This window comes from Moschus berezovskii, chromosome 8 (genome assembly GCF_049115385.1).
Source record: "Moschus berezovskii isolate FMDL1 chromosome 8, NW_MosBer_1.0, whole genome shotgun sequence".
In the NCBI taxonomy this organism is placed as follows: Eukaryota; Metazoa; Chordata; class Mammalia; order Artiodactyla; family Moschidae; genus Moschus; species Moschus berezovskii.
This window is the reverse complement of record NC_142467.1, coordinates 88619149-88646856: the sequence shown is the minus strand read 5'-3', so window position 1 is coordinate 88646856 and position 27708 is coordinate 88619149. Positions and strand designations below refer to the sequence as shown.

The 27708-nt window shown below is 34.5% G+C and overlaps 1 protein-coding gene across 1 annotated transcript in view; it reads right to left on the bottom strand.

Annotated features, from left to right (window-relative positions):
* The window catches only part of ADAMTS19 (ADAM metallopeptidase with thrombospondin type 1 motif 19), a 270031-nt gene that overhangs the window by 122863 nt on the left and 119460 nt on the right, over nucleotides 1-27708 (bottom strand). Inside the window, exon 8 of the mRNA XM_055430830.2 lies at nucleotides 17248-17353. Within this exon, the coding sequence (XP_055286805.2) occupies nucleotides 17248-17353 (106 nt within the window). The remainder of the gene's footprint in view (nucleotides 1-17247; nucleotides 17354-27708) is intronic.

Genomic DNA, 27708 nt, shown 5'->3' with positions numbered 1-27708 from the left:
CCTTATCTATATTTGTAGAGTCATAAAACCATATTTTCTTTTACTCAGCCAAGGTAATTGCATTCCTTGACCCAAACTATTTTATCTTTCTCTACCTCTGAAACTCAACTGCTTTCTACCCTGAATCTAAAAATAACTGTCCAACAGATGAGTATTCCTAAAGCAAATGTTTATTAATTCATACAACAAATGTTTGAGTGTCTGTAGTATACAATGCACTCAACTTGGTAGTGTATGAGGAAAAAGTGTATTAGACAGTAACCCTACTTTATAGAGATTCCTGGCTAGTAAGGAGAAGTGTGTGTGTGTGAGCACGTGTGTATCAGTCTAAATCAGTATATGCATATCAGAAATTAAGCGACAAGTGATATTTACAATGAACAGTGTAAGGGACTTTAAAAAGGAGATATATTTCCAGGTATATTTCAGGTCTAATTTCACAAAAGGGATTACATTTGTCTTGACCATTAATTAGATTCATTTGTCTTTACTTAATGGATAAGTAAAATTGAAAAAGGTATAAATCAGTAGGGTTTGGAGTTGGAATAAGAAAAAAAGCATTAACCGAGACATGAAGCTTGAAAATTATGGATTGTTTAAATTCATGAAATAGAGAAGAGGATTATAAAGTTAGAAAGACAGATTGGGACCAATCAATAAAAGTCATGAATCTGAGTGTGGAATTGGAATTTATTCATTAGGTGGTAAGGACCAATAAAGGTTTCTGAGCTGAAAATTAGAACCACAATTCAGTAAGTTGAATGGTGAAAGTATGAGATAGTATAGAAAGATAAGGTGTTATGGCAAGGTGTGTATTGCAATGTGTGTGTATCAAGGTGTGTATTTCACTCAATGAAAGTGAAAGAGCAGAGTGAAAAAGTTGGCTTGAAGCTCAACATTCAGAAAACGAAGATCATGGCATCTGGTCCCATCATTCATGACAGTGGAAACAGTGTCAGACTTTATTTTTGGGGGCTCCAAAATCACTGAGGATGCTGATTGCAGCCATGAAATTAAAAGACGCTTACTCTTTGGAAGGAAAGTTATGACCAACCTAGACAGCATATTAAAAAGCAGAGACATTACTTTGCCAACCAAGGTCCATCTAGTCAAGGCTATGGTTTTTCCCGTGGTCATGTATGGATGTGAGAGTTGGACTATGAAGAAAGCTGATAGCCGAAGAATTGATGCTTTTGAACTGTGGTGCTGGAGAAGACTCTTGAGAGTCCCTTGGACTGCAAGGAGATCCAACCAGTCCATTCTAAAGGAGATCAGTCCTGGGTGTTCATTGGAAGGACTGATGCTAAAGCTGAAACTCCAATACTTTGGCCACCTCATGCAAAGAGTTGACTCACTGGAAAAGACCCTGATGCTGGGAGGGATTGGGGGTGGGAGGAGAAGGGGACGACGGAGAATGAGATGGCTGGATGGCATCATCGACTCGATGGACATGAGTTTGAGTGAACTCCGGGAGTTGGTGATGGACAGGGAAGCCTGGCGTGCTGTGATTCATGGGGTCGCAAACAGTCAGACGCGACTGAACTGAACTGAAGCTGGAAGAATAAGGGAAGAGGGAATGGATTTATAGGATAACTATTTCAGATAAACAATGAACAGAATTTAACAATTGATAATGGGAGGAGATAAGACGACAAAGAGTTAAAGATGTTTTAGATGTCTGAGTTTAAGAACTGATAACAATATCGATGCCAATAATAGAAATGAAGGTGGCTAAAGAAGTGAGTTTATAACCTGCCCATACCCTTGGTTCTCTCCAGGCACACTTTACATCAAAGCACATAAGCAAATGCCATTGATTTCAACAGTTTACTAGTTACAAGGCATCTGCATTGTTGGTACTCTGGCAATACTTGAAAACTTTAGCAGGCGCCCCAAATATTTATTGCCTTCAAGGAGCTAACTTTGCATAATACTTGACTCATTAGCCTCTCAGTTCCAAAAGAAACTCCTGAATTAACAACTTAGTGGAAAAGCCACATATCTAGCTTAATAGTTAGATTAAGCTAACTATTAAAGTTTAATAATATATATTAGTTTTTTTCCACTTGGTTCAAACAAGCTAAACAAAATCCAAAATCATACAGGCATTTTTCATCACATGAAAACATGTTCTGTGTGTTTATAATGACATAATTTATAAGTAATTTCCCCTAATTTATGTAATTTTATTCACTCATCATCTATATGAAGTAGGCAATCTAATTACAGTATGATATTCTTAATCAGTAAATGAATCTTATATGTTTAATGTAGTTTCTTTAATTTATAAAAATAACAGAACTCTGCTAGAACTTTTTATTTTAACACTATCTACTCAAAGTTTAAATTCACATAAATGTGCTAAAGTTAAACTACAAAACTATATCATATACTGGTTTCACAACAATTTTGCCCACAACCTAAAGTCCATTGTATTATTTTAAGAATATAAACGTATCTTAAAAGAGCAATTTTTATAATTAGAAACACAAAGCACTGACGCATCAGATACTAAATGGACAAAAATAAATACTATTTTATTAATATAAAACAGTAATCATTTTCAAGTCCTTACAATTATTTTTATGGGCTACTTGTTTTTAAAGTAACGGGTAAATTTAACAATTGAAAAAAAGATGAGATGCTCAAGAATTCTAGTAAGCAAAGAAACCAATAAAATTAAATTATAATTTAACATGTACTAAATTCAAAGCTGGTAAAATAAACTGTATTCATAAGCAGTCCTCTATTTAAATTTGGATAAATATTGCCGCATGACCTCCGAAAATAGTACACCACTTTACATTCCTATCAAAAATTTCTAAGAATATCTGTTTCTTCATAGACCAACACTTTTCATCCACTCACACTCTTATTGAAACATCATTTAACAGCTCTTTATTGAGCACAACTGAAAGATGTGAGAGATATAATGTTAAACAGCAAGGACAACAGACATAAACAGAAAAACAAAACAAGGTGCAGCCCATGTCCTCAAGAGGGACAATCTAATTAGAGATACAGACATCAAATAATCATACAAATAATGTAAACCCACGACTGTGAAAAGATTAGGGACAAAAACTACATGGAATTTATAAGAGCAGATATGAAGGCATTTAACCTACCCATGAAGTACTTCTCTGAAGAAGTGATCTGAAAGAAGAGTAAGAGAAAAATGAGGGACATGGCAGGGAGTTTTCTTGCCAAGGGAAGTACATGGTCTTCACACTGGGAATAAACATGTATTTATCCGTGTAAATTCATGTAATCGGGTAGTTGAAAAGATAATTGCTTTGTGGTCTGATTGGCATCCTATGAAAACCACTAGGATATTTTCATATATGCCACAGAAACATATCTTTGATGTATGTGGTAATATCCTTTGCCATTTTTCTAATGGGTCATTAGTTATTGTGCAAATTTATTTTTAAGAGCTCTTTTTAATATTAAAGAAAATATTACTTTGTTGCATATGATGCAAATACTTGCACTGATTGTGATTTATCGTCTACCTGTTGTATTTCTTCCTTATGTTGCTATTTAATTGCAAGTCACTAATTTTACATGTGTTCAAGTGTAAGTCACTCTGTCATGTCCAACTCTTTGTGAACTCATGGACTGTAGCCTGCCAGGCTCCTCTGTCCATGGAATACTGGACAGGCAAGAATACTGGAGTGAGTAGCTATTCCCTTCTCCAAGGGATCTTCCCAACGCAGGGATCGAACCTGAGTCTCCTGATTGCAGGCAGATGCTTTACTGTCTGAGCCACCAGGGAAACCCAATTTTATGTGACTTTTCCTTACACATTTCTAGATTTCACACCGAGAATCATTGACATTCTCTATTAAAAGTCTTTAAAAAAAAAAAGAAATTCAACAAAACAAAGAATAGAATCATTCTGGTGTATCCTGATGTACTGTCCAACATACATCATACATCTAAGATCATACACCATACATCTAAGATCCCTGATACTTTTGTTACTGAATGATTTGTTTCCGCCCACAGATTATAGGTGCTTTTATTATACACTACATTTCCACATCTTTTCCTACTTATAAGTGGATTTTTTTCTTACTCTCTCTTCCACTGACTTGTCTGCTTATTCAAGCACCAGCACAAACTGCTTTATTTATTCTGAAATATATTAATATCTGATAAAGTTCACCCTCCTCCTTCCCAGTTTTTACTTTTTTTAAACAAGATATTTCTTATGTTGAGTTTTCCACATGAACTCTAAAAGCCTACCGTGCTGCAGTCCATAGGGTTGCAAAGAGTCAGACATGACTTAGCAACCGAACAACATAACCAAAATAAAAAATATATATATATTGATATTTTGGGCAGATGATCATATTAGTTTATATACAGATAATAGTCATTTTATGATATTGATGTTCCTATCCCAAACCAGGAAATGTATTTCCATTTATTAAACTACTTTTATGACTGTATGGCTATAAATTCTTCTTTTACAAGTTTTGTACATCCCTTTGTGAATATATTCCTAGGTATTTTATCTTAATTTTTATTTTTTGCTATCTTCAATATAAATGGATTGTTTTTCTTTCATTATAGTTTGCAAAAGGCTCTTGCACATGTTTTGGAAAGCAAAAATTTTTTTACAGTTTTGTAAAAAGCCACTAAAATTTTCTTATTGCTCTAATAGCTTTTTTAGTAGATTGTCTCAAATTTTCCACTTACACAAATGATACTCATTTTGCCCCTCCTTTCTAGTATTATATTTATTTTTAAATTATTAAATATTTTCACAAAAACAAACACATGCAATATATATGTGCATACACTGTGTGTGTCTACATTTGTTATGCAATCTAAATAACTTAAGTATTAAGGCGACAAATAGCAAGACCCTTCTATATATAGCACAGAAAACTATATTTAATATCCTATTAAACCATGACAGAAAGAATATATTTTAACAAAAGGATGTATATGTATGTGTAAGGAAATGACTGCTGTACAGCTGTACTTAACACAACACTATAAATCAAATATACTTTCAACAACAACAAGCATTAAGGGAAACATTCACACAAATAGGAAATTTGAACAGGACAAATTCTAAGATTCATGACCAAATTCTTTATCAGGTCTCATGCTTCTGCCTTCAAGAAGAAGGCACATAAAATGTGTGCTGTTGTAGAAATAATTTCAATCTTGAAGTCCTAGAGATAGTCCCATATATTTTCTGTTAGAAGTCTCATCCGTACTACAACAGTCTTTATTTTACCCACAATTGATTTCTAGAAATGATCTTAAGAAAGGGTTCAATTTTATTTTCACACATGTGAGAAACCAATCATACTATCTCATTTTTATTAGTAGTCAATTTCTCTATTGATCTAAAATGACACACGGTCAGATGTCAGGTTTTCAAGAAAACATGGGCCTCTTTATGATTCTGCATTTCATTGGACTGACGGTCTATATGTGTAAATGTCAAGGTCTTGGTTACTTTAGTCTTAATAATAGGTTTTCATTTCTGTTAGATAAAGATTTCCATATTATTCTACTCCTCTTCCTCTTCTAATTTTGCCTCCAGTGCCATGGCTTTTCCAAAAATGTTTTGGCTATTTTTGGCTATTTGCACTTATATATAAATGTTAGAAATAAGTTTTCCATGAACCTCTGAAGTATTTATGGCAGAACTGACATCTGTAAGATATTTCATTTATCCACAAACAATTGTATGTCCACTGATACAGGTTTAATTTAATGAATTTTAATAGAAGTATTTGCTTTTCTATCTTTTGTTAGATTGTGCTTAAGTATTTTGTGGTTTTTGTTGCTATAGTAGGTAAACGGTATTTTTTATATTTTTTATTTTTGTGTTGACAGCTAATTTCTTAATATATATCTTATATCCAATACAATTACTATACTCAACAACTAATTCTATATTTTACTGTGCATTATATCATGTTTTTATCTAGGAAATCATGTAATTGGCAAAGTAAAATAGCTTTGTTTCTTCATTCTCAACACTACATCTAATTTTTCTCCCATTCTGTACTGGCTTGTAGAGGCTTCCCTGACGGCTCAGTGGTAAAGAATCCTTCAGCAATGCTGGAGATGCAGCTTCAATCCCTGGGACAGGAAGACCCCCTGGAGAAGGAAATGGCAACCCATTCCATTACTCTTGCCTAGGAAATCCTGTGGACAGAGGAGTCTGGTGGGCTGCAGTCCATTGGGTCACAAAAGAGTCAGACAAAAGTTAGTGACTAAACAACCACCACAATAATGTACTGGTTTATACCTCCAGACTGGAAAAGAGTCTGATGCTGGGAAGAGTTGGGGGTGGGAGGAGACGGGGACGACGGAGAATGAGATGGCTGGATGGCATCACCGACTCGATGGACATGAGTTTGAGTGAACTCCGGGAGTTGGTGATGGACAGGGAGGCCTGGCGTGCTGTGATTCATGGGGACGCAGAGAGTCGGACACGACTGAGCGACTGAACTGAACTGAACTGAATGTACAGAAGTAGATATAGAGATATCTTTGTGATTTTATTAATTTTATAGAGGATTTTTCTAATATTTAACAATTAAGAATGATCTTTCCCATTGATTTTGGTAAATACACATGAGAAAATTTTATTAGATTTTTTTTCTGCATCTACTAAGATAGTGTGGTTTTTCTAATTAACAGAATCTGTTAATTAATCTGCTAATGAGGGGGTTAAGAGTTTTAAATAATAAATGACCTCTGCTATACAGACAGAAAGTCAACCTTATTCTCTCGTATTAACTTCATTTATTTATACAGTGCTACTTTATTGTGAAAAAGTTTCTTTGCCATTGTGCATAATTCTCAGATAAGAAATGATCATAACTTCCTTCTTCATCAATGTCTTTCACTTAGTTTATGTCCTTTATTGATTATATTAGTACTACCCTCAAATAATGACTCTGGGGATGTTCTTTCATTCTAGAAAATTCAGATTTTTAAAATTTCCTTGAACCTATACTATGTCTGAACTCGTGTTTTCTTTAAAAAGATTCTAAACTGCTGATTCAGTTTTTTTAAATGGTTATACAGCTTTATGTCCTTTCATTACATTTTCATAGAATTTTCCCACTTCATCAGTTTGTAACTTTTTGCCATGAAAGTATTCAGTGTATTTTCTTAGTATCTTTTTAACGTCTTTGTTATCTGTGTTACACCTCCTTTTCTCATTCCTAGTACTGTTGAATTATGCTTATTTTTCTTGATTAATTCTATTTTTGTCACTTTTACTTGCATTTTCACAGATCTCATCTTGGCTTTGTTCACATTTATTGCATTTTTCTTTTGTATTAGTTCCCACTCTTTGTGATTTCTTTTTTCTATTCTTTTACTTTGTTATTTTTCTAACAACTTAATTTGAATATTCAGGGCATTAATTTCACCATAAGGTTTTTATGTATATTTAAAGCTACTCGTTTTCCTATTCATTTTCCTCTATGTACTATTTTATCTGCAAGCTGTACTTTCTAAATAGTATATTTGCTGTTGTTTAAACCTGAAAATTTTCTGGTTTCCCTAATGATTTCTTCTGGGATATATGCATTTTTCAAAAGTATGCTTGTAAAAGTCTTAGTTTTCTTTTTGTTACTGGGTATTTAACTTAATTGTACTATGATCAAAAAAAATTCATCTGTATATTCATCTTTAGAAATTTGTTTAGACTTACAGAATAAAACAATATATGGTTATTCTTTGTAACTATACAATAGGTTTTAAAAGATTAGGTATTCTTTAATAATTCACTGTTAGGTTTTCTATCTGCCAAAATTTTTAGTTGTTCAAAATTTTTCTATATATATCTTTCTGTTCACTTAATCTGTCAGTCACAGAGAGCTATGTTAAAAACTGCCACTATGACTATAATTATATCTCTGTTTTGTTAATGTTTGCCTTTATACTTTAAAACTATGTCATTAGAATATGGTTCATCCCAGACTCCCTGATGGATTCTTTTTCATGCCATATCCTGAAGCAAACCATCTGTTGCCACCTCTGGAGTTACACATTGCCATGTAAAGGGCTGTGAAGCTCTGGCCTCCATTTACCAGGGTACATTAAACCTTCAGATCCTCCATCCAGCATTAAGACTTAGCCTCCTGTGAGTGAGAAATTCCATCTCTTTTATATCAATAGATTACTTCTATCTCTAGTATGTAAAAATTTTTCTTTCTGGCCCTATAGCTTAACTATTTATTTAAAACATTTCTTTTTGGAATTTTCAGGTATTTAAAATGGGAAGAGAGATTTCAATGTCCTTACATCCGTCAATCCAAATCATAATCTTAATCCCAACATAAATTTTTAATGTAAAAATCAATGCCAACTTACTACTTAGATATAACAATTCATTTCCTCAAGTGGATTATTGAATTCATTTCTAACAAACAATCAGTACATTCATATATTCAGCTGTTCTACACAAATTAGGAGGTTATATATTCTATACATTTAAAATATTTATTAAGTTTAATAAATTTATCTTTATTGAGTAAGTACATTTTTAAGTACATACTATGTGCCAAGTAAGCAAGTACTACTGTTCTAGAGGTTGGAAATACAATACTGAACTAAGGAGTCAAGAATTCAACATATACATACAGACAAATAGATACATGTCTAGAATTGGAAACACTTAATGAAGCAAATTAAAGTAGGTAGAGGAAGATAAATTGGGGGTGTGGTTATTATTATGCTTTTAAGAAATGTATTCAGAAAGCCCTCACCTTATGACACCTGAGCAGAGAACTAAAAAAAAAAAAAAAAATTGGAGACAGTCATGTGCCTGCTCTGAAGAAGGATATTTCAGGCAGAAGGAAAAGCAAAGGGCAGAGGATCTGTGCTTCATGTGTTTGAGTTAGAGAAAAGAGGCTGATACATCTCAAACCCTGTTAGTAAGGAAGGCAATGGAAGGCTTGAAGGGGAGGAGGCTATTCTAGGGCCTTGTAGGCTATTTTAAGGACTGGGGATTTTACCAGTGAGATAGGATGTTACTGGAAGACTTTGAGCAATGAGGGCAGGTAATTTGCTTTGTTTCAAAAGAATCTCCCTGGCTCTGAATTGAAAACAGGTTATGGGAGGCAAGGGCTGAAAAATAAAGATCATTTAGGAAGCCACTGTAATAATCCAGAAGAGAGACGATAATGACTTGGCCCAGAGTGGTAGAAGGAGATTAGTGAGAAGCAATCAGATTCTGGATATGTTATAAAGGTAGAGTCAACAGCTGATGAAGAGAATGAGAAAAGCGAGAAACAGAGAGGGCTCAAGGATAATTTCATGGTGTCTGACTGAGTGTCTGGAAGGATGGAGCTTCCGATTATTGTGATGGGAAGATTTCAGGAGGGAGCACTTCTAGTGTGTGGCGAATCATTTCTGCATGTGCATGCTGGAATAAAGTCTCGCTCCATGCAACCTTGGGTATATTTGAAACTACATGATATTATTTTAATAAAACTTTAACTAAGAACTTATTAAAAGTTTCATACAATAGTTGAAAATGCTCTAAAGAATGAGTGTGCATACAACACTTTTCCTATAATAATTTTTTATTAACATTCTATGCAAAAATTTTGCTAAGACAAATACAATTATTACTTATTATAATTACTATACTACTCCCATATTTAACATATATTTACTGATTGCCTAATATGTATTGAGAACTATCAAATGGACTAGGAATCGCATGATAATAAAACATAGGCATGGTTCATTACCCGCTGGAGCTTAAAACTGATAAAAAGATGAATGAATGTACATTTACAAAGAGATGACTTACAGAACACATCCTACAGGAAAATGGCTTACTGATAAGATGTATGAATTATGATCAGTAGGAGATAATTACTCAAAGCTGTTCCCATCCTTGTAAGGCAGAGGGTGTGGCATCTACCAATGCAGTGCAGGGCAAAGAACCACAGTACATTAGAAACACTGGAAAAAGTCTATTGTGGCTGCAGTGCTGAGAATGAGAGGGAGCATAGTGTGAGGTATGGCTGAAGACACAAGGTTGGGGATACATAATAAAGAGGCAGTCCAGAAATAAGCTGAGTGAGTTAGAAGTGCCCTTCAGCATCTCTGACATAGCATAGTAGTTAACACAGGCTCTGGATCTGGACAGATTTGAACATCCACTCAGGCACTTATTAGCTGTATGAGTTTTGGCAGTCACCATCCCTAAAATAAAGCTAATATTACTGCCTTCCTTCTTTTGGGAAGGAGGGAAGAAGTCTTTGGTCTCAATGTGCTAAGTCAGTGTAAAGTTTTCCTGTTCAATAAATCGCCAGATACAGCAAGGTCAGAAAAATACCAACAGGATTATGTTACTATTAATTATAGTTCATGTTATTATTTCCCTGATAGTTTATATATTTTATAATAAAATATAAGACCTGGGGCTAAGTTTCAGTAAAAGCTTACCTGATATAAAAGGGGTTATTTTACTTTTAGTTGGAATTCACAGAGAGGGCTAAATTATTTGTGGCCCTAAATTAAAAAGTACGTGATATGTATACATGGTACGTATATAGTATATATTCATATTTTTGATATATAATTTACATAAACAAATCTAAAACACCACTAAATTATGAAAATTATATAATTTATATATAATCATATTATGTAAAGTGAAAGTGAAGTCACTCAGTCATGTCCAACTCTTTGCAACCCCATGGACTGTAGCCTACCAGGCTCCTTTGTCCATGGGATTTTCTAGGCAAGAGTACTGGAGTGGGTTGTCATTTCCTTCTCCAGGGGATCTTCCCGACCCAGGGATTGAACCCAGTTCTCCTGCATTGTAGGCAGATGCTTTACCTTCTGAGCCACCAGGGAAGTCCAATCATATTATGTAAATTATATATAATTTACATAATAAACAAATCTAAAACACCACTAAATATTTGCACAAAAAAACCAACTTTTGTTATTTGCAATGGATTACATCACAGTATTTATGTATAAAAGGACCGTACAAAATATGTGAAAGTGAAATCAGTCATGTCTAACTCTTTGTGACCCCATGGACTATATAGTTTATGGAATTCTCCAGGCCAGAATACTGGAGTGGGTAGCTGTTCCCTTCTCCAGATCTTCCCAACCCAGGGATCGAGTCCAGGTCTCCTGCATTGCAAGCGGATTCTTTACCAACTAGCTACAAGTAAAGCCAAAATACATGAGGAGAGATATAAATAATTCAAATAAAAACCACCTTTCAGGCTAAAAATAAAAATATTCCTCTCTCTTGCAACCATATGTGACTTCTATGCAAGACTGACAGAATATATAGCTGTTATGTTACAAGGCTACTCAGAGTGTGGTCTGGGCACTGGCTGCCAGAAGGTGCACTACAATGGAAATCAGCTACATCACTGTAGCACACAATTTAGTTCAATTGACTTTAAAAAAAAATGTCAAGGCTTTTTCAACAAAGTCAGAAATGTGCTATATTCTGGCATAGCTTCTTAGCTCATCAGAGGCCACATTTTCAATATAAGATCAATTACTGAGCAGTTTGGGAAGATCCCCTGGAAAAGGAATAGACTACCCACTCCAGTTTTTTGGGGCTTCCCTGGTGGCTCCGATGGTAAAGTATCTACCCGTAACATGGGAGACCTGGTTTCAATCCCTGGGTTGGGGAGATCCCCTGGAGGAGGGCATGGCAATACACTCCAGTCTTCCTGCCTAGAGAATCCTCACGGACAGAGGAGCCTGGTGGGCTGCAGTCCATGGGTTGCAAAGAGTCAGACATGACCGAGCGACTAAGCACAGTACAGCACAGCACACTGAGCAGTTAATGAGAAAATAAAATTTAATGTAGAAAATTGTATTACATACACTAATGCAGATTTTAGATGACTTTCTAAAATTATATGGCAACTGGCAATAAAGAAGAGTGAGATACAGGGTGAAGGCAAGAAAATAGAAAAGAACTGGACAAAAATGTTTTCCTAATTGCAGAATGAGGAAGTACTTTCAATTGCAAAAAAACTATAGGAAAAAAATATGAGATTTGATTATTAAAAAAACAGTCTGCAGGTCAAACACTTTAAACGACATGATTAAAATAAGAGAACTAGGAAGCTCTTAACAATATAATTGATCAAAAAAGAATGCTCTTAACATCAAAAAAACTCTGAAAAAATATTTTCTATTAGCTTCAGTTAGTTACCTCATCTGTAAAAAGATGATAATAATACTTAGTTCCAGACTTCTGTGAGATTGTATTAGATATGGATAAACTGATAGAACATCTGATAATAAAAGACTTTTAATTTTTATTAGATAGCCTTTGTCAACCTAGTGTAAATATGATATTTTAAAACTTTAAAATATTGTGTAATTTTTCAGTTTAGAGTTAACACCACAAGTCTGGGTTCCAACCTGCACACTCTAAAAAAGGTCTAGGACTTGTCTTACTCTTTGGAGCAACCTCTAAGCCCTTGAAATATCCTGCCTAATAAAAAAGTATCGTTGTTTACAGGGGCCCTGAGATATGTTCAGTAGTTAATACTAACAGCGTGATTTGTGGTGGGGGACTTAGAAGAGCTTGACCTCTGTAGGGAATGGGTGGTCAGCCTTTCCTACATGACTAAATTCCACCAAAAACCCTGGATACCAAAGCTCAGGTTAGCTTCTCTAGTTGGCATTACAATGTATGTGTTCTCAGACATTATTAGTGAAAGAATTAGCATTTTCTACCCAACTCCACTGGAAAAGCACAAGAGGAAGCATGTGCCATGCCAGGTATCTCCCGGGCCCTGCCCGGTATCTACTGGGCCCTGCCCTATGTGCCTTTTTCCATTGCTGATTTTAATCTACATCCTTTCCCTGTAAAAAACTATCACTATAAGTAAAGCAGTTTGGCTGGATGTTATGAGTTCTTCTAGCAAATCATTGGGGAGAAGGCAATGGCACCCCACTCCAGTACTCTTGCCTGGAAAGTCCCATGGACAGAGGAGCCTGGTGTGCTGCAGTCCATGGGGTCGCTACAAGTCGGACATGACTGAGCGACTTCACTTTCACTTTTCACTTTCATGCATTGGAGAAGGAAATGGCAACCCACTTCAGTGTTCTTGCCTGGAGAATCCCAGGGGCAGCAGAGCCTGGTGGGCTGCTGTCTATGGGGTCACACAGAGTCAGACATGACTGAAGCGACTTAGCAGCAGCAGCAGCAAATCATTGAACCAGAGAGTCTCAGAGACTTTCCCCTCACACAGTAATATAACCAGTTAACATATGCATAATAATTTACAACTTGAAATCAAAGTATAATCTATTGCTTTAAGAAGTTATGTTCATAGAGATGATTTAAGACATAAAATATAGTGAACATGCGTATATGTATATATTCAACAAATCCTGTCAAAATTATAAACAATTTCCTAAGGTATCTTTATTTATAAAAATAAAAATGTAAGCCTTCATCAGAGTAAATTAATGAAAGTCCTATCTGTATTTCATAAGTATAAAAACATTAAATAATAATCAAACATTCTATTGTTGAAATTTTTGGTTTTAGAAAAATAAACACACCCTTGATCTATCATTTAGAAAGAAAAATAATTTTGGAAAAGTAATCATAAAATATTGGTAAAAATCAGTTATTTCTTCTTTCTTGCTATGGATTTGAACTTACACTTTTGTATATCATTACCTATAATTATGACAAGTATTACTTACATTACACATAAAATTATAATTGGTAACTTCCCAAAGGAAAAATTTAATGGATTTTTGCAGACATTATTTAAAATTCTTTGGCAATCGTAAAAGAAGGATTTTCTTTTTTTGTTGCTGTTCACTTCAATTACTAAAAGTCTCACCTATCAGCAAGAGTCAGTTTTATTACTTGGTGGCCCATATTGACTTTTCCAGCTATATGTGGAATTGCTCTGGGAATTTCCAGAAATCAAATTCAAGGCAACAAACATAAATGCATCCAATTCAAATCAATTTAGAGACATTTCATATGTGAATATGAATGTATTCTTGAATTAATAAGTTAAAATGGAATCATTCTGCCATTCTTAAATTCTGTGTTGAAAAATTAAATATCCATATCTGCCTATAGGAAGTATATTAGAAGAAGTTATAACTAGAAAAAAAAAGAAATACAAAAAAAAATAAGAATTAACAGCTTCACTTAAGCAGCTTAATCTTAATTATACCTCTAAGGAAAAGAGTTCTGTTGGTGTGTGTGTGTATTTATGTGTGTGTGTACACGTGCACATGTAAGATCCATATAATTATCTAACATCTATGAAAACTTCCCCTATTTAAGAGGCTATGTGTACATGAACATTGTTTTTTATTTCTTCTTCCAACATGTTTGTTTCATTGTGTTTTATATTTTACAGTGGATGATGATGTAATTTATACAGATGAACTTCCTGCTGTTTGTTCTTTTGTTCTTTATAAAGTGACCATTATTCTCACTGCTATTGTCTCCCTCTCAAGCATCAAGAAATTTTTTAGCCTATACTTTTGAGACAAACACTGCTTACTGGTAAGGAGAATTTTTAGTAACTAAGTAGTTCAACATATATCACATGTCCTGGTATTAATCCATCAAGCATTACACATACCTTTGGCACATCTCTATTGATTTTGGGTGCAGCTCTATAAAAGTCAAATAAAATAATATTTTACTACCATTTTAGCCATTCCAACCTGAGTTTCTGCTCATAAACCAATGTTTCTACTACATAAAGCTGAAGTGGCATTTCCTTAAATCATATCATATAGTTTTTTAAGTAGTTATATGTTCTTGACCAACCTTTTGCATGTTAATAAAGCAACTTGTACTGTGGTTTGTTCATTTAATTACTGTTTCTTCTACATTTTAGAATATAGCAAACATCAAAGAGTTTAATTTTATATGTACACTTTTATAATGTAAAATTTCTTTTTAAAGTGAACTCTCTAGTTTTCATGGTACTTGATAAAATCATTAATGTCTGTTTCACTAAAAGGTAATCAGCTACCAAATTGCTAATGCATTGCTGAAATGAAAATTTTAAGTATTCAGAAACTTGCACTTAATTTATAGGAATTACATTTATGATTAATTTGCCCTAACTTAAAATGTTTTTAATAATAACTTTTTCTTGCCTCTGAACACTATTTCTCAGCATTTTTCATTCAAATGGTACATATGGATTTTTCCTATTATGATTAAACTGAAACATCTTTAAATTATAAAATCAGTACTGGAATAAGAATCTAAATGCTATCATTTCTGATATCAAATACTGAATGAGGTCATTGTATTGTATACTTTCCCTAAAGGATGATGATTTCAAAGTGTATTTATCTTTTATTCTTTTTCAAGTAACAAACCCCTCATCTATCCTAGAGCACTCAAATGACAACTGAAAGCCTGCATAAGAGAAAATGAAAGTGTTTCTACACATTTAAAAACAATGACATCAAAAAACCAATCACTGCTGATAATGTCCTATTTCTTGCACTAGGTTATGGGTACATTCAATATTTGATCATTTATAGGACTATATAATTATGACCTGATCATTTTAATGTATTCCAGTTTACTTGACTAAAAAAGGGTTTTTTAAAATAAAAACCATTAAGTCTTATAAAAGTTTTCATCAAAGTTTTCCTTTACCAATCAAATTCCACTGCCAACTCAAGTTTACTCAACTGTCTACAGAGTCCAGCTATAAGATGAAAACAAAGTCAGCTGGATGAATGGTAGCAAAGTGCTGCCGCCTGTGATGAGCTGCGGAGGATGGGCCCAGCCTAAAGGGTACAGACACTACTCAGCTCCAAGGGATGGCTGCCATATGGGACTGTGCGTCTAATGCTGCCAGGTCTGGAAATTTGAATTTTTATGTCAAATTTATACTTTTTAATGTTGGCAACTGATTCAATTTTTGAAACACTGCAGCCAAACCAAATATGTCTTTGACCAAAGAGGCCTCCATAAAGATCACCTCCCTGAATAGGGCTTCAGTAAATCTGAGTTCAATTAAAATACCTTTCATTTGTGCTGCTGATACTGCTAGCACGTAGAGAAGCCTACAGTCAAAATTAGGTCTGATTCCCTAACGCACAACATTCTACTATAGTGTATTTACTGTAAAGTAGTGAAAGTCTGAAAGTGTTAGTTGTTCAATTGTGTCCAACTCTTTGCAACCCCATAGATTGTAGCCTGCCAGGCTCTTCTGTCCATGGAATTCTCTAGGCAAGAATGCTGGAGTGGATTGCCATTCACTTCTACAGGGGATCTTCCCAACCCAGATTCTTTACCATCTGAGCCACCAGGGAAGCCCAATTTCTGTAAATACAGTCTATTTCTTACATCATTTGAATCTCAAACAAACTTCATAATACAGGTATTATCCCCACTTTATTGATGAGGAATTCAAGATCTAAAGACAGTAGACAAGTTAATGTAGAAATTCAGAACAGTATGACCTGAGTTAGATGATGTAAGTTCAAATCTTTCCTCCATGATAGTATTTTTATAATTCTGGGTAGGTTTCTTCTCTATAAGATGGGTACTCTGTAGCAGTCTATTTCACAGGAAAGTTGTGGGGATATATAAAACATGTAGAAATGTGTCTGACACATAGCAAGACTATATAAGTGTTGCTACCACCACTTATTATTGCTATTTTTATTATCTGTAAAATGAAATCCTTGCTCTGTATGAGTTGTAAGTGAGCTAATCTATGTTCTGTGCTTAGAATTATGTCTGAGACGTACTTAATGTTCACTACACATGAATTGTGTGTCCAGTTAATTCTCTTTCAAATGCATTACTTCTAAACTGTGCAGATAAATTCTTTTGCTCTCTACTGGGTAATAACAAACAGGAACTATCAGAAGTTGAAAGCATTTTTACTTGTATGTAGTGTTTTCCTTGGATGCTTGAATGATGCATACATTTTTAGTGTCATGATTATTGCAAGGTTTATATCATTTGAAAATGTGTATTGAAATTAATCATGTGCCATGTAATGACTGTTCTGATAAGGATTGTAATAATAATATTTTATGCAAAATATCAGGAATGGTTAAATTAATCAGAAAACACTCTTCAAATGTAAATGATCTTCTCTTCTTCATTTCCCTAATTTTAAAAATCTTAGGCTCAAAACAAAAAAAAATGGAAAGATATGCAGGCAATTCAATAACTCAAATTACAAAGTTATATGATAATATATTAGCATAGCCAGGATTTTTACTTACTTGTGGCCCATTTCATGAGCAATTGTAAATGCAAGGTTTAAGCCATTGTCTTCTGCAATAATACATTTTCTCTTTTCACTACACATTCCACTCAAATAAGCTATACCTAGAAAACACAAACATTAATTATAAAATGTCAGGATTAAAGTGCAAATATTTATGTTTGTATTAATAGAAAAAAAGAAAAATGACAGTTTTCCCTGTCAAATATATCTATTAAACTGTGATATCCAGCCCCTATAATTTCAAGAGAAATATATATATGTCATATATATATATATGTCACTCAATAAACTGTTAATAGTCTTTTAAATTTCATATTTTAGATGGAATCATGTTATCAATTATATAATTCTCCAAGAAATACAATAAAAATACATTTTATAAATATCACTTTTTATCATCACATAAGATAGTGACAACTTAGAAAATGTAAATAAAAAATCAATGATTATTTAAGCATTTCTCAAATCTTGAAATCTCATTTCAAATAAATACCCTAAAATAAATTACATTTAGAAGATTCTTGAATTCACATTTATATTCTGAGTTAGTAAAATTTCAAAATTTTATTTTGTGAAATATCATTTTAACTAATGTAACTTAAAAACTATCCATGGTACTTGGAAAACTGAAAGTGTTTCCTTTGAAAATTTCTTAGCTAATAAAGATGATCTGATCCAGAGTAAACATGATACTGAAATATTATTTAAGACAAAAATTTCAGCAAAACATTTGACCTTTTGGTTTAAATTATTAGTAAAGATGATAGTATATGAAATCACTTATACTCATTAGTCAAAGATTTATATACTATTTTACTAATTAAGACATATACTTCAATAAATATTATTTAATACAAGGAACTATAAATACCGGAGTATATTTTATGTATACTCAAGTAACAAGATATCTGTTATAAAAAGATATATTTTTTGAATTACTTGTATGTTTTCTAATTTTCATCTCCTTTTACAATACATGTAATCTCATTTTGTTAAAAAAATTAATGGACAGGTAAAATGATTTGCCAAAGATCCCATGACTACCAAGGATGAATCCATCCACCAGCTAATTTTGCTTTTGATTACAATTTAGAGCATGCTAATGAGAGATAGCTGAATGCTGTGACTTTTGTCTCTCTTCAGAAACCTGAAGAATAATGGTAAGGAATAATTAAATTTAAATATAACAACAAATCATCTAGACCATGTTTTGGAGAGAGAATATTCATGAAGAGAGATGGACTGATTTAGTGGAGTCACAGCCCAAATGATAGGAAAGAAGGAGTTTATGAGCACAGTAGAACCCGAGAGGGAGAAGGCAATGGCACCCCACTCCAATACTCCTGCCTGGAAAATCCCATGGAAGGAGGAGCCTGGTGGGCTGCAGTCCATGGGGTCTTGAAGAGTCGGACACGACTGAGCGACTTCACTTTCACTTTTCACTTTCCTGCATTGGAGAAGGAAACGGCAATCCACTCCAGTGTTCTTGCCTGGAGAATCCCAGGGACGGCAGAGCCTGGTGGGCTGCCGTCTATGGGGTCCCACAGAGTCAGACACGACTGAAGCGACTTAGCAGCAGCAGAACCTGAGAGAGGCTCAAGACTGAAACACACAAGGTTTGAGGAGAGGCACTGCTGGAAGGGTTGAAAATGGAGATTAGTTCAAAGTATATCCTTAACTACTCTTTCAAACCTTCACGCTAATGTCAAGGCCTGGTATCCACTGGTTTATCAGAAAAATGAAGATATATTTGTTAGGCAAAATGTAGTATAAAAAACAGAACTAGAGAAAGAAATGGTCAAGAGATTAAGTATAAAGATGCTATTTTTCTCATTGTATTTAGAAATTAAAATAGATCTTACAGATATTCCAAATCCACAAAGAGATGAATAGCTTCTCTATTAATAGATGAGTGGATGGCCATATGAATGGATCCACAGATGATAAGTCCTACTTCATTTGGCTTATTAAGGCAATTGAAATTACTCTATGATTAAATCAAGATAAAGCAGAAGGAAAGATGAAGACAATAATGAGCAAAAGGAAGAAAGAAACACATTATTTAAGTAGTTCCATTCAACAATAAGTGAAATAAAAACTTTTAAAAATTCTTAAACATAGTGTGAATATTAACAGTGCTAAAGTGAAAGTTAGTCACTCAGTCGTGTCAAACTCTTTGCAAGCCCATGGACTGAAGCCTACCAGGCTCCTCTGTCCATGGGATTCTCAAGGCAAGAATACTAGGGTGGGTGGCCACTGCCTTCTCCAACGGATCTTCCCGACCCAGAGATTGAACCTGGGTCTCCTGCATTGCAGGCAGATTCTTTACTGCCTGAGCCACCAGGGAAGCCCTGAGAGTGATAAGGCACGTTCTTATTAAAACAACAAAAGATGGAAAATCAAGATTTAGGAGTAACTGAACTTGTGTCCTAACTGAAGGGAAGAAGAGAAAAAAGGGAGGGAGAGATGCAGGAGGAAAGTAAAGTATCCCCTCTTAAAAGGATATCAAAATTCTCATGAGCATTTTAAGAATTTTAAAAACACATAATTTGAGATTAAATGTTCTGCACAAATTCTAAATCAAGCTCAACTATAATTAGCATGCTGATGACCGCTGTTTGATACAAAATTTCCTTTAGGATGGCCATATATATCTTCATGTTTTTAACAATTAAAATAATTTCATCACCATATGTAGATTAAAATTCAGCCAATGTGTGTTGTCATGTCATATATTCCTTTGCTATATGGACCAGTACATATCAAATTTAATCACTTTAATAAGTATTATATTTCTTCACCCATACCCATTCGAATATATTGTTCCCAAATAAAAATGGTATTGTCACTTGTTTTTAAATTCTTGTATTTTCTCCATTATTCTTTTTCTTATATACTTTCACATACTTTTCTGTAATATTACTACATTGGCCAGGGTTTTCAATGTACTGTTGAAATACCTGTGGTATTGAGCTCTTTGTTTTCCCTGCTGACTTTAGGAGGAATGTTTACAACTTCACAATGGAAGATGATTCCTACAGAATTTTGATAGATATAGCTTATTAAGTAAAGGAGCTTAATTTCTAACATTTTTGTATGCCTAAGTGAAAAAAGGAGGCAATGTTATCTGAGGCATGGGTCAAAGGTGAATGGGAGTTGGAAATACTTTTTGGAAAAGAAACAGAAGCTTGGAATAGCAACTGAGAGAAACAGGAAAGACAGCTGATGAAGAAGTCAGGAAATACTTAATGTAAATAGATCAGAAAATTTATGGTTCTGCTGTGGATGAACAAGAGCCTGGGATGGTACTAACATGCCTAGTTGAATGGTATACAACCTAATGGCTGACACAGAGAAGGTTAATGTTTGGATGAAATCTGGGCTGAGGTTTTGTCGATTAGGTATAAAGGAAGAATCCCAGGGGTAAGAGATTACAGTAAAACTTAAGAGTAAGAGAAAAGATAGAACTTGCAATGGCTCTACGCTTGATAACTAAAGAGGAAGGGTTGGAGCCTGATCATTAAAAATGAATACAGTGGTCAGGAGAATGGCGTAATCAATGAAGTAAAGAAGAGACACTTTCCAAAAAGTATTGGAGACTGTGATACGAGAGGGATTTAGGGATTTTTAGATTTCAGAGCTGAAATTCCAAGACACAACTTGGGTATTGCCCTGAGTGTAGAAAAGGGCAGAGGTAGAGGTTGAGGTCAAAGAATCATTCAGTAGTGCTCAGGGAACTGATACCAAGAACATGACATTGCACGTGATTGCAATTAACTCAGGAAGGTGGGGAACACAGCCAATATACACAGGAAATGTGGGCAGGGATCTAGGAGATAGATGAGTCACAGTGACAGTGAAGGATGTGATGGCAAAGACCAGAGTTTCAGCTTCAAATGGTGAATTTCTATATGAGGATAGGAGAGATTCTGACTTGGAAGCAGCAGTGGGAAGCAGGGGGAATGCAACAGGTGTAAAACTGGTATCTTCCCAGCACCAGCCGTGCGGTACAAGGATGAGAAAGAATAAAGAGTGACCTCTCTGGGGACACTAAATTCTTCACTAGGTATGGGAAATCAGTAACTATTGTATGGTCATATTAAAATATATGGTGATAAAAATGATCTTTACAATATACAGGACATATTATAAAATATTTTATCAAATAAAATTCAAATATTGATAGAGGAATGATTACAACTAAGTGTCACAAAATCCAAATCACTACATTTTCATAGAACAAAATACCATATAAATATGCTAAATCATTAATAGCATTTATATTATGTGAAGTGATTATAGGTAATTTTTCTTCCTTTTTTCCCATTTTCCAAGTTCATGTGTTTAAAATAGCTTTACAGTGAGAAAATTAAAGACAGAAAATGATACTAATGTCTATGAAATCTGAACAGTAATTAATACAATGTCTTCTACATCAGAATGTAATTTAACAACCAAAAAAGATCCTCTCCTATTCTTCTTTTACTTAAGTGTAACGTCAAAATCTTCAACTAAGTTTCTAATAAATTTGAATTTCATTGTTCTTACATTTGGCACACCAAGGAGATTTTCTTTGACTTGAAAGTTATGGAGAATAATTGTAACCATGACTAATTTAAATGACTTGCATTATTCTGTTTAAAAGCCCTTGCTTTTCAGTTCCTTTCAAGAACCCACATGTTTCCTATTATAATAAGGGGTAGAGGTTAGGAGGGGAAAGGATTTAACACAGCTGTTATTTAAAGATAGATATAACACAGGCCCTTGTTAAAGCACTTTTTCAATATAAAAAAGTTATGAAAAGACAAAGGAAACCAAAACAATTTCTAATTTCTCAACTAAAAATTAATCAAATCATGCGCCAGGATTCAAGAGAATTGCACATCTGAAAACAAAACACTGGACATGATATGATACACCTCTTCAAGATAATCAGAAGCCTTTAAAACTCTATAGGATCATGTTATAATAACAGACTAATTAGAAAATCAGTTTTTTAATTAATTTATTTTAATTGAAGACTAATTACAATATTGTGGTGGTTTTTGCCATACATTGACATGAATCAGCCATGGGTGTACATGTGTCCCCCCATCCCGAACACCCCTCCCACTCCCTCCTCATCCCATCCCTCTGGGTTTTGAGTGCCCTGAGGTTTTATGTGATCAAATGGGTATATCCTACCAAAAGTAAGTCTTCCAGCTGCAGAACTGTTGCTTTTAACCAGTAGGTAAACCACCTCAGTTCAGAATCCTAGCTTTCCTGGCACAATCTTAGTAAGTTATTTATCTTATGATTGCACTCTATGAGGTAAGTTATTTATCGATGTGTCCTACTATTTCCTGAATCCCAACGTAATGCAGTATGTGACAAGGACCAAAGGTACATACTGAGCCCTGCCTTCAGGAGTACAAGCTACACAAACACCCGTTTTAAAATGTTATCACTGAGACAAAAAGACATATATAGGATATTATGGGATAATTTTTTTAAGACACTGAATAGGGGAAAATCAAAGCAGGAAACAATTTGAGAGAGGGAAATAGATTGGTGCTATCCTTGAGTGGGAAGAGGTGAATCAGGGAAAGAAGTGAAAGTTGGGTATGGAATTTCTGAACAAAGGGTTGATTATGGAAAAGGGTAAGCAAATTCTTATGGGAACCGATGTTACTGATAGAGGGGAAGCTTCTGTTCTTTAAATATGCAAGCCACGTAGTACATCACTGCATCCTGCACATTCTCAGTAAGGGGTACTTTAAAGGAAAAGCATAGAAAGACTAATATAAAATGTGATTCGATTGAGGACTTTGAATAAAAAAATATAATTTAGAAGAAACAAATGTATTTCCTCCACAAATTAGAAAAAATTTATAATAACTTACTAATGGTGCCCAGAAAATGTAAAACCCACTTTCACGATAACATTCAAATTGGGCTTTGGACGTATTTTAAAACAATAAGTTGCCTTACTACTTTGCAAATTATCTGCCTTTCTTCATTAAAAGACAAGATGATCTAGGAATATAAAATTATAAGATATAGAAGAGTTTAATATCACTATAGTTATAAAGGTATTTAATAATAGGCTTCCAGATCCTCTTAAATGTTTAAGTAATCTATAACATTCTTAACAGTTTCTGCAAATACTATGAAAAAAGTGACTTCTAATAATAATCGAAAACAGTATTAGTTTAATAAAAAAGTATAACAGGCTCTGTGGTCAAATAAGGCAAAGTATTCTTTAGACATTAAAATGTTGTATGTTCCTATATCATGGGAGAATGAGACTCTTCGAAAACCACATAGAAATGTCAAATAATATGCATTATACAAATTTTTTAATGTATAGCTAAGGTTGATGTAAACATAATTCCAAGTACAGGAACAAAGCTTAAAAAATTCAAGGCTTGAGTGATAAGATCATGAGTTAATGCTGTCAGAACCTGGATATCATATAAGACACAAGTAATGGGTGTGGTTCCAAAATATCTGCATGACAGGTATTAGTGAGTAAAGAACTAAGATCCATATACAAATCAGAAAGCCTGGAATTGATGCTGTTAATGACTTTGAAACATACTTGAATATAACTTTAAAAATCCATATGTAGGGAAGCAACAAGGAACTCTGGCTCAAAATACATTCTGAGTATGATAGAAAAGACTTCATAAACAAATCAAAACCCAAGCCATCATCATGCATAAGTGTAAAGCCAAAAGAATACTAAGCCATGAATGTAATGTACAAATTGATCATACAATTTGGGGTTCATGCAAGGATTACAGAATTCCTGTCAGTTAAGTAAAAACAAATGAAATATCACTATGATATCATCTCAGCAAACAGAAAATTCCCACAGGAAAGTCAACTTAACATAAGATCACAAATAAAAATCACCAACCAAGTGAAGAAAGGGTACAGAGTGAGACAGAAGTCACTTCCACATGAAAATTAGAGAATAAATGGTGATGAAATAAAGATATTTTTAACATAAAGATATGGAACCTGAAATCTACAATCACTGGGCCATCACAAATCAAATGCATCTTTTTGTAAATTAGAGATAGAAACCCCTTGTAATGGTACATTATATCAAAATACTGGTACAGATAATGCTGTGATAAATACAGGAATGCATCTATCTATCTTTCTGAATTAGTGCTTTCATCTTCAGATGAACATGCAGAAATGGAATAGCTAGCTCAACTGGTAATGCTATTCTTATATCCATACTGTTTTCCATCAAGGATCAAGATATGGTAATAACCTAAGTGCCCATCAAGAGATGAATGGATAAAGAAGATGTGTTACAGATACACAATACTACTCAATTATTAAAAAAAAAAAAGATGCAATCTTGTTATTTATGACAATTTGCTTAGACTTTGAAGGAATTAGGCTAAGTGAAATAAGTATAATAGATGAAGAAAGATAAATACCATATGACTTTACTCATATGTGTATATAAACAAACAAAACAAAATAAATGAACAAACAAAACCAGATAAAAACCAAAAGATACAGACAACAGAGTAGTGGGTTACCAAAGTGGAAGGAGCAATGGGGAGGGCAAAATAGGGGTTCAAATGCATGGTGACAGATAAAACTAAACTTTTGGTTATGAACAGAATACAGTGTACACAGAGGTTGAAATACTATATAATATATGCATGAAACATAATGTTATAAACCAATAATACTTTAATACATTAAAAAATTAATCAGCAAAAATTATTGGTATAAAGAAATGTTAAAGAATTTTCTTCAAAAAGGAAAAAAAAACTCAGAATGAAACATGAAAATGCAAAGAAAATAAAGAATAAACATATAAACTGTAAATAAATATCAAGTATACAAAACACTGATTTTAATGTTCTCCAATTTTAAAACATAGAGAACTGAATATAGTGGGGGGGGAATGAACGGAGTTTAAGTGTTCAAAAGTCTACCAATATCAGGAGAATAGTAAAAGGAGACATGCATAACACATAGAGAAATTTCAAAAGAATAGGAAAATAATATATAACCCACAATTGTAAAGAAAATGGAATACAAATATTGGATTTACTTATATAAAAAGGCAAAAAAGAAAGGGTAAAGAAACAAGAAATAAAGTGAAAAATAAAACAGATAGCATTTCATATCAAAAATTTAATTAAATAAAAAAGACTAAATACAGTAAACTCAAACTAACTTTCCTAGTAAACTGATTAAGAATAAAAGAGTGACAAACACAAATACACCAGCATCAAAAATGAATAAGGAAACGTCTCTACAATTCCTAAAGACAATAAGGTAATACATAAAATAGTAAGCAAATAAATTTTACAATTTACCAATTGTCACAAGAAGAAACACAAAATCAAAAAATTCCTATAATAACCTCCTTTTTTCATTGTACTCCAACTATATTGGCTTTTTTGGGGTGAGGGATACGAGTCATTTCTCAAATGACTCAAGCATGTTTTTACCTCAAGGCTTCTTCACTGGCTTTTCACCTGTCTGGAACATTCTCTACGTAGATCTCTTTCTAGATCATCTACCAATTTTTTAAAATATTGTAACCAAACAGGATCCTATGGAGCCTTCCTGGGGGAGACCCTTCCCGCCATGTCCTCTACCTGCCTCTTGTAGTAAACCTGTAATCTCCCAGGCCTCCCCTGAGTTACAAAAGCCTAGCTCAAAAATTAATGAGTGATAAATTAGGAATTTGGGATTAACATATACAAAAAGAAATAAATGATTGAAAAGTTGTGAACATATAGTGACAAAAGCAGCAGCTGGACCAGGAGAGCTATAACAATTTAAACAACAAGTCAGCCACATGGCAGTCACAGAATCTTTAGTTCCTCCCTGATGTATATAGAAGCTGTATCTGATGCACGTTCCTGAGTTGTTTCACAGACACTACAGCCCCTACCAAATGGAAGAAGTTAACTATATGATGACCATGAGCATGTAGTCCCCAGTCCAACTGGAGCCTGAGGACTGATAATGTTAAGCCCTCTGACAACACCCTATTACCTCACCACCAATCAATCAGAGATTTGTGCACAAGCTGATCATATCTCCTGCAACTCCTCTCCCTCATCTTTCCTTTAAAAATGCTTCCCTGTAACTTACCAGTGAGTCTGAAGTTTTTGCACATTAGCTGCTCTCAACTCCTTGTCTGGCACCTACTCCACGTCTGCCCTTTCTTCACCACAATCTGGTGTTAGTAGATCGGTTTTGCTATGCACAAGTGAGCAAACCTAAGTTCCATTCTGTAACAACACTTTTTCAGTAAGGCATTTCTGGATCACCACATTTAAAATTATAAATACTCTTCTTTCCACCCTGGCATTCCCAGGCTATCTCTTCCTTAGATCTACTATTTTTTCTATGCTTCATCTTGTTTCATTTTTAATGCCTCATTTCCTTTTTATCTTTCAATATACCAATTAATCTAATTATTTACTATGACTATTGACCATCTCTCCTTCAGTACGTGTCACATGGGCAAAAAAGCACTGAGAAATTAATTTGTTTATTCACAATGTGTAGACTGTGTTTTGTATAGTACAGTGATAATAATTTTGAAGTACACCAATACACAATTCTTTACTGTATTTCTACACAGGTGATGTTTCCCTAGTCATCTAAAGACTCTGGTCTGATGGCAGGTTGGAAGGGATCAGGATTTATGGTATTCTATTGTGGATTTGGAAATCCCAGGTCAATATGCTGCTGCTAAGTCACTTCAGTCGTGTCCGACTCTGTGTGACCCCACAGATGGAAGCCCACCCGGCTCCCCCGTCCCTGGGATTCTCCAGGCAAGAACACTGGAGTGGGTTGCCATTTCCTTCTCCAATGTGTGAAAGTGAAAAGTGAAAGTGAAGTCCCTCAGTCGTGTCCGACCCATAGCGACCCCATGGACTGCAGCCTACCAGGCTCCTCCATCCATGGGATTTTCCAGGCAAGAGTACTGGAGTGGCTTGCCATTGCCTTATCTGCCAGGTCAATATAGCATGGCTCAAATAGAGAATTAAGGAAAATACGGTGTAACTAGATAGAGAGAGAGACTTAACTATCACTTCTGAGCCTACTTTGATTCTCACTGTCAAGGGGTGGGTGGTTTAATGCAGGGGGCTTCCTAGGTGGCGCTGCTGCTGCTGCTAAATCGCTTCAGTCGTGTCAGACTCTGTGCGATCCCATAGACGGCAGCCCACCAGGCCCCGCTGTCCCTGGGATTCTCTAGACAAGAACACTGGAGTGGGTTGCCATTTCCTTCTCCAGTGCACGAAAGTCAAAAGTGAAAGTGAAGTCGCTCAGTAGTGTTCAACTCTTAGTGGCCCAATGGACTGCAGCCCACGAGGCTCCTCCATCCATGGGATTTCCCAGGCAAGAGCCCTGGAGTGGGGTGCCATCGCCTTCTTCCTCCCAGGTGGTGCTAGTGGTAAAGAATCCACTTGACAAT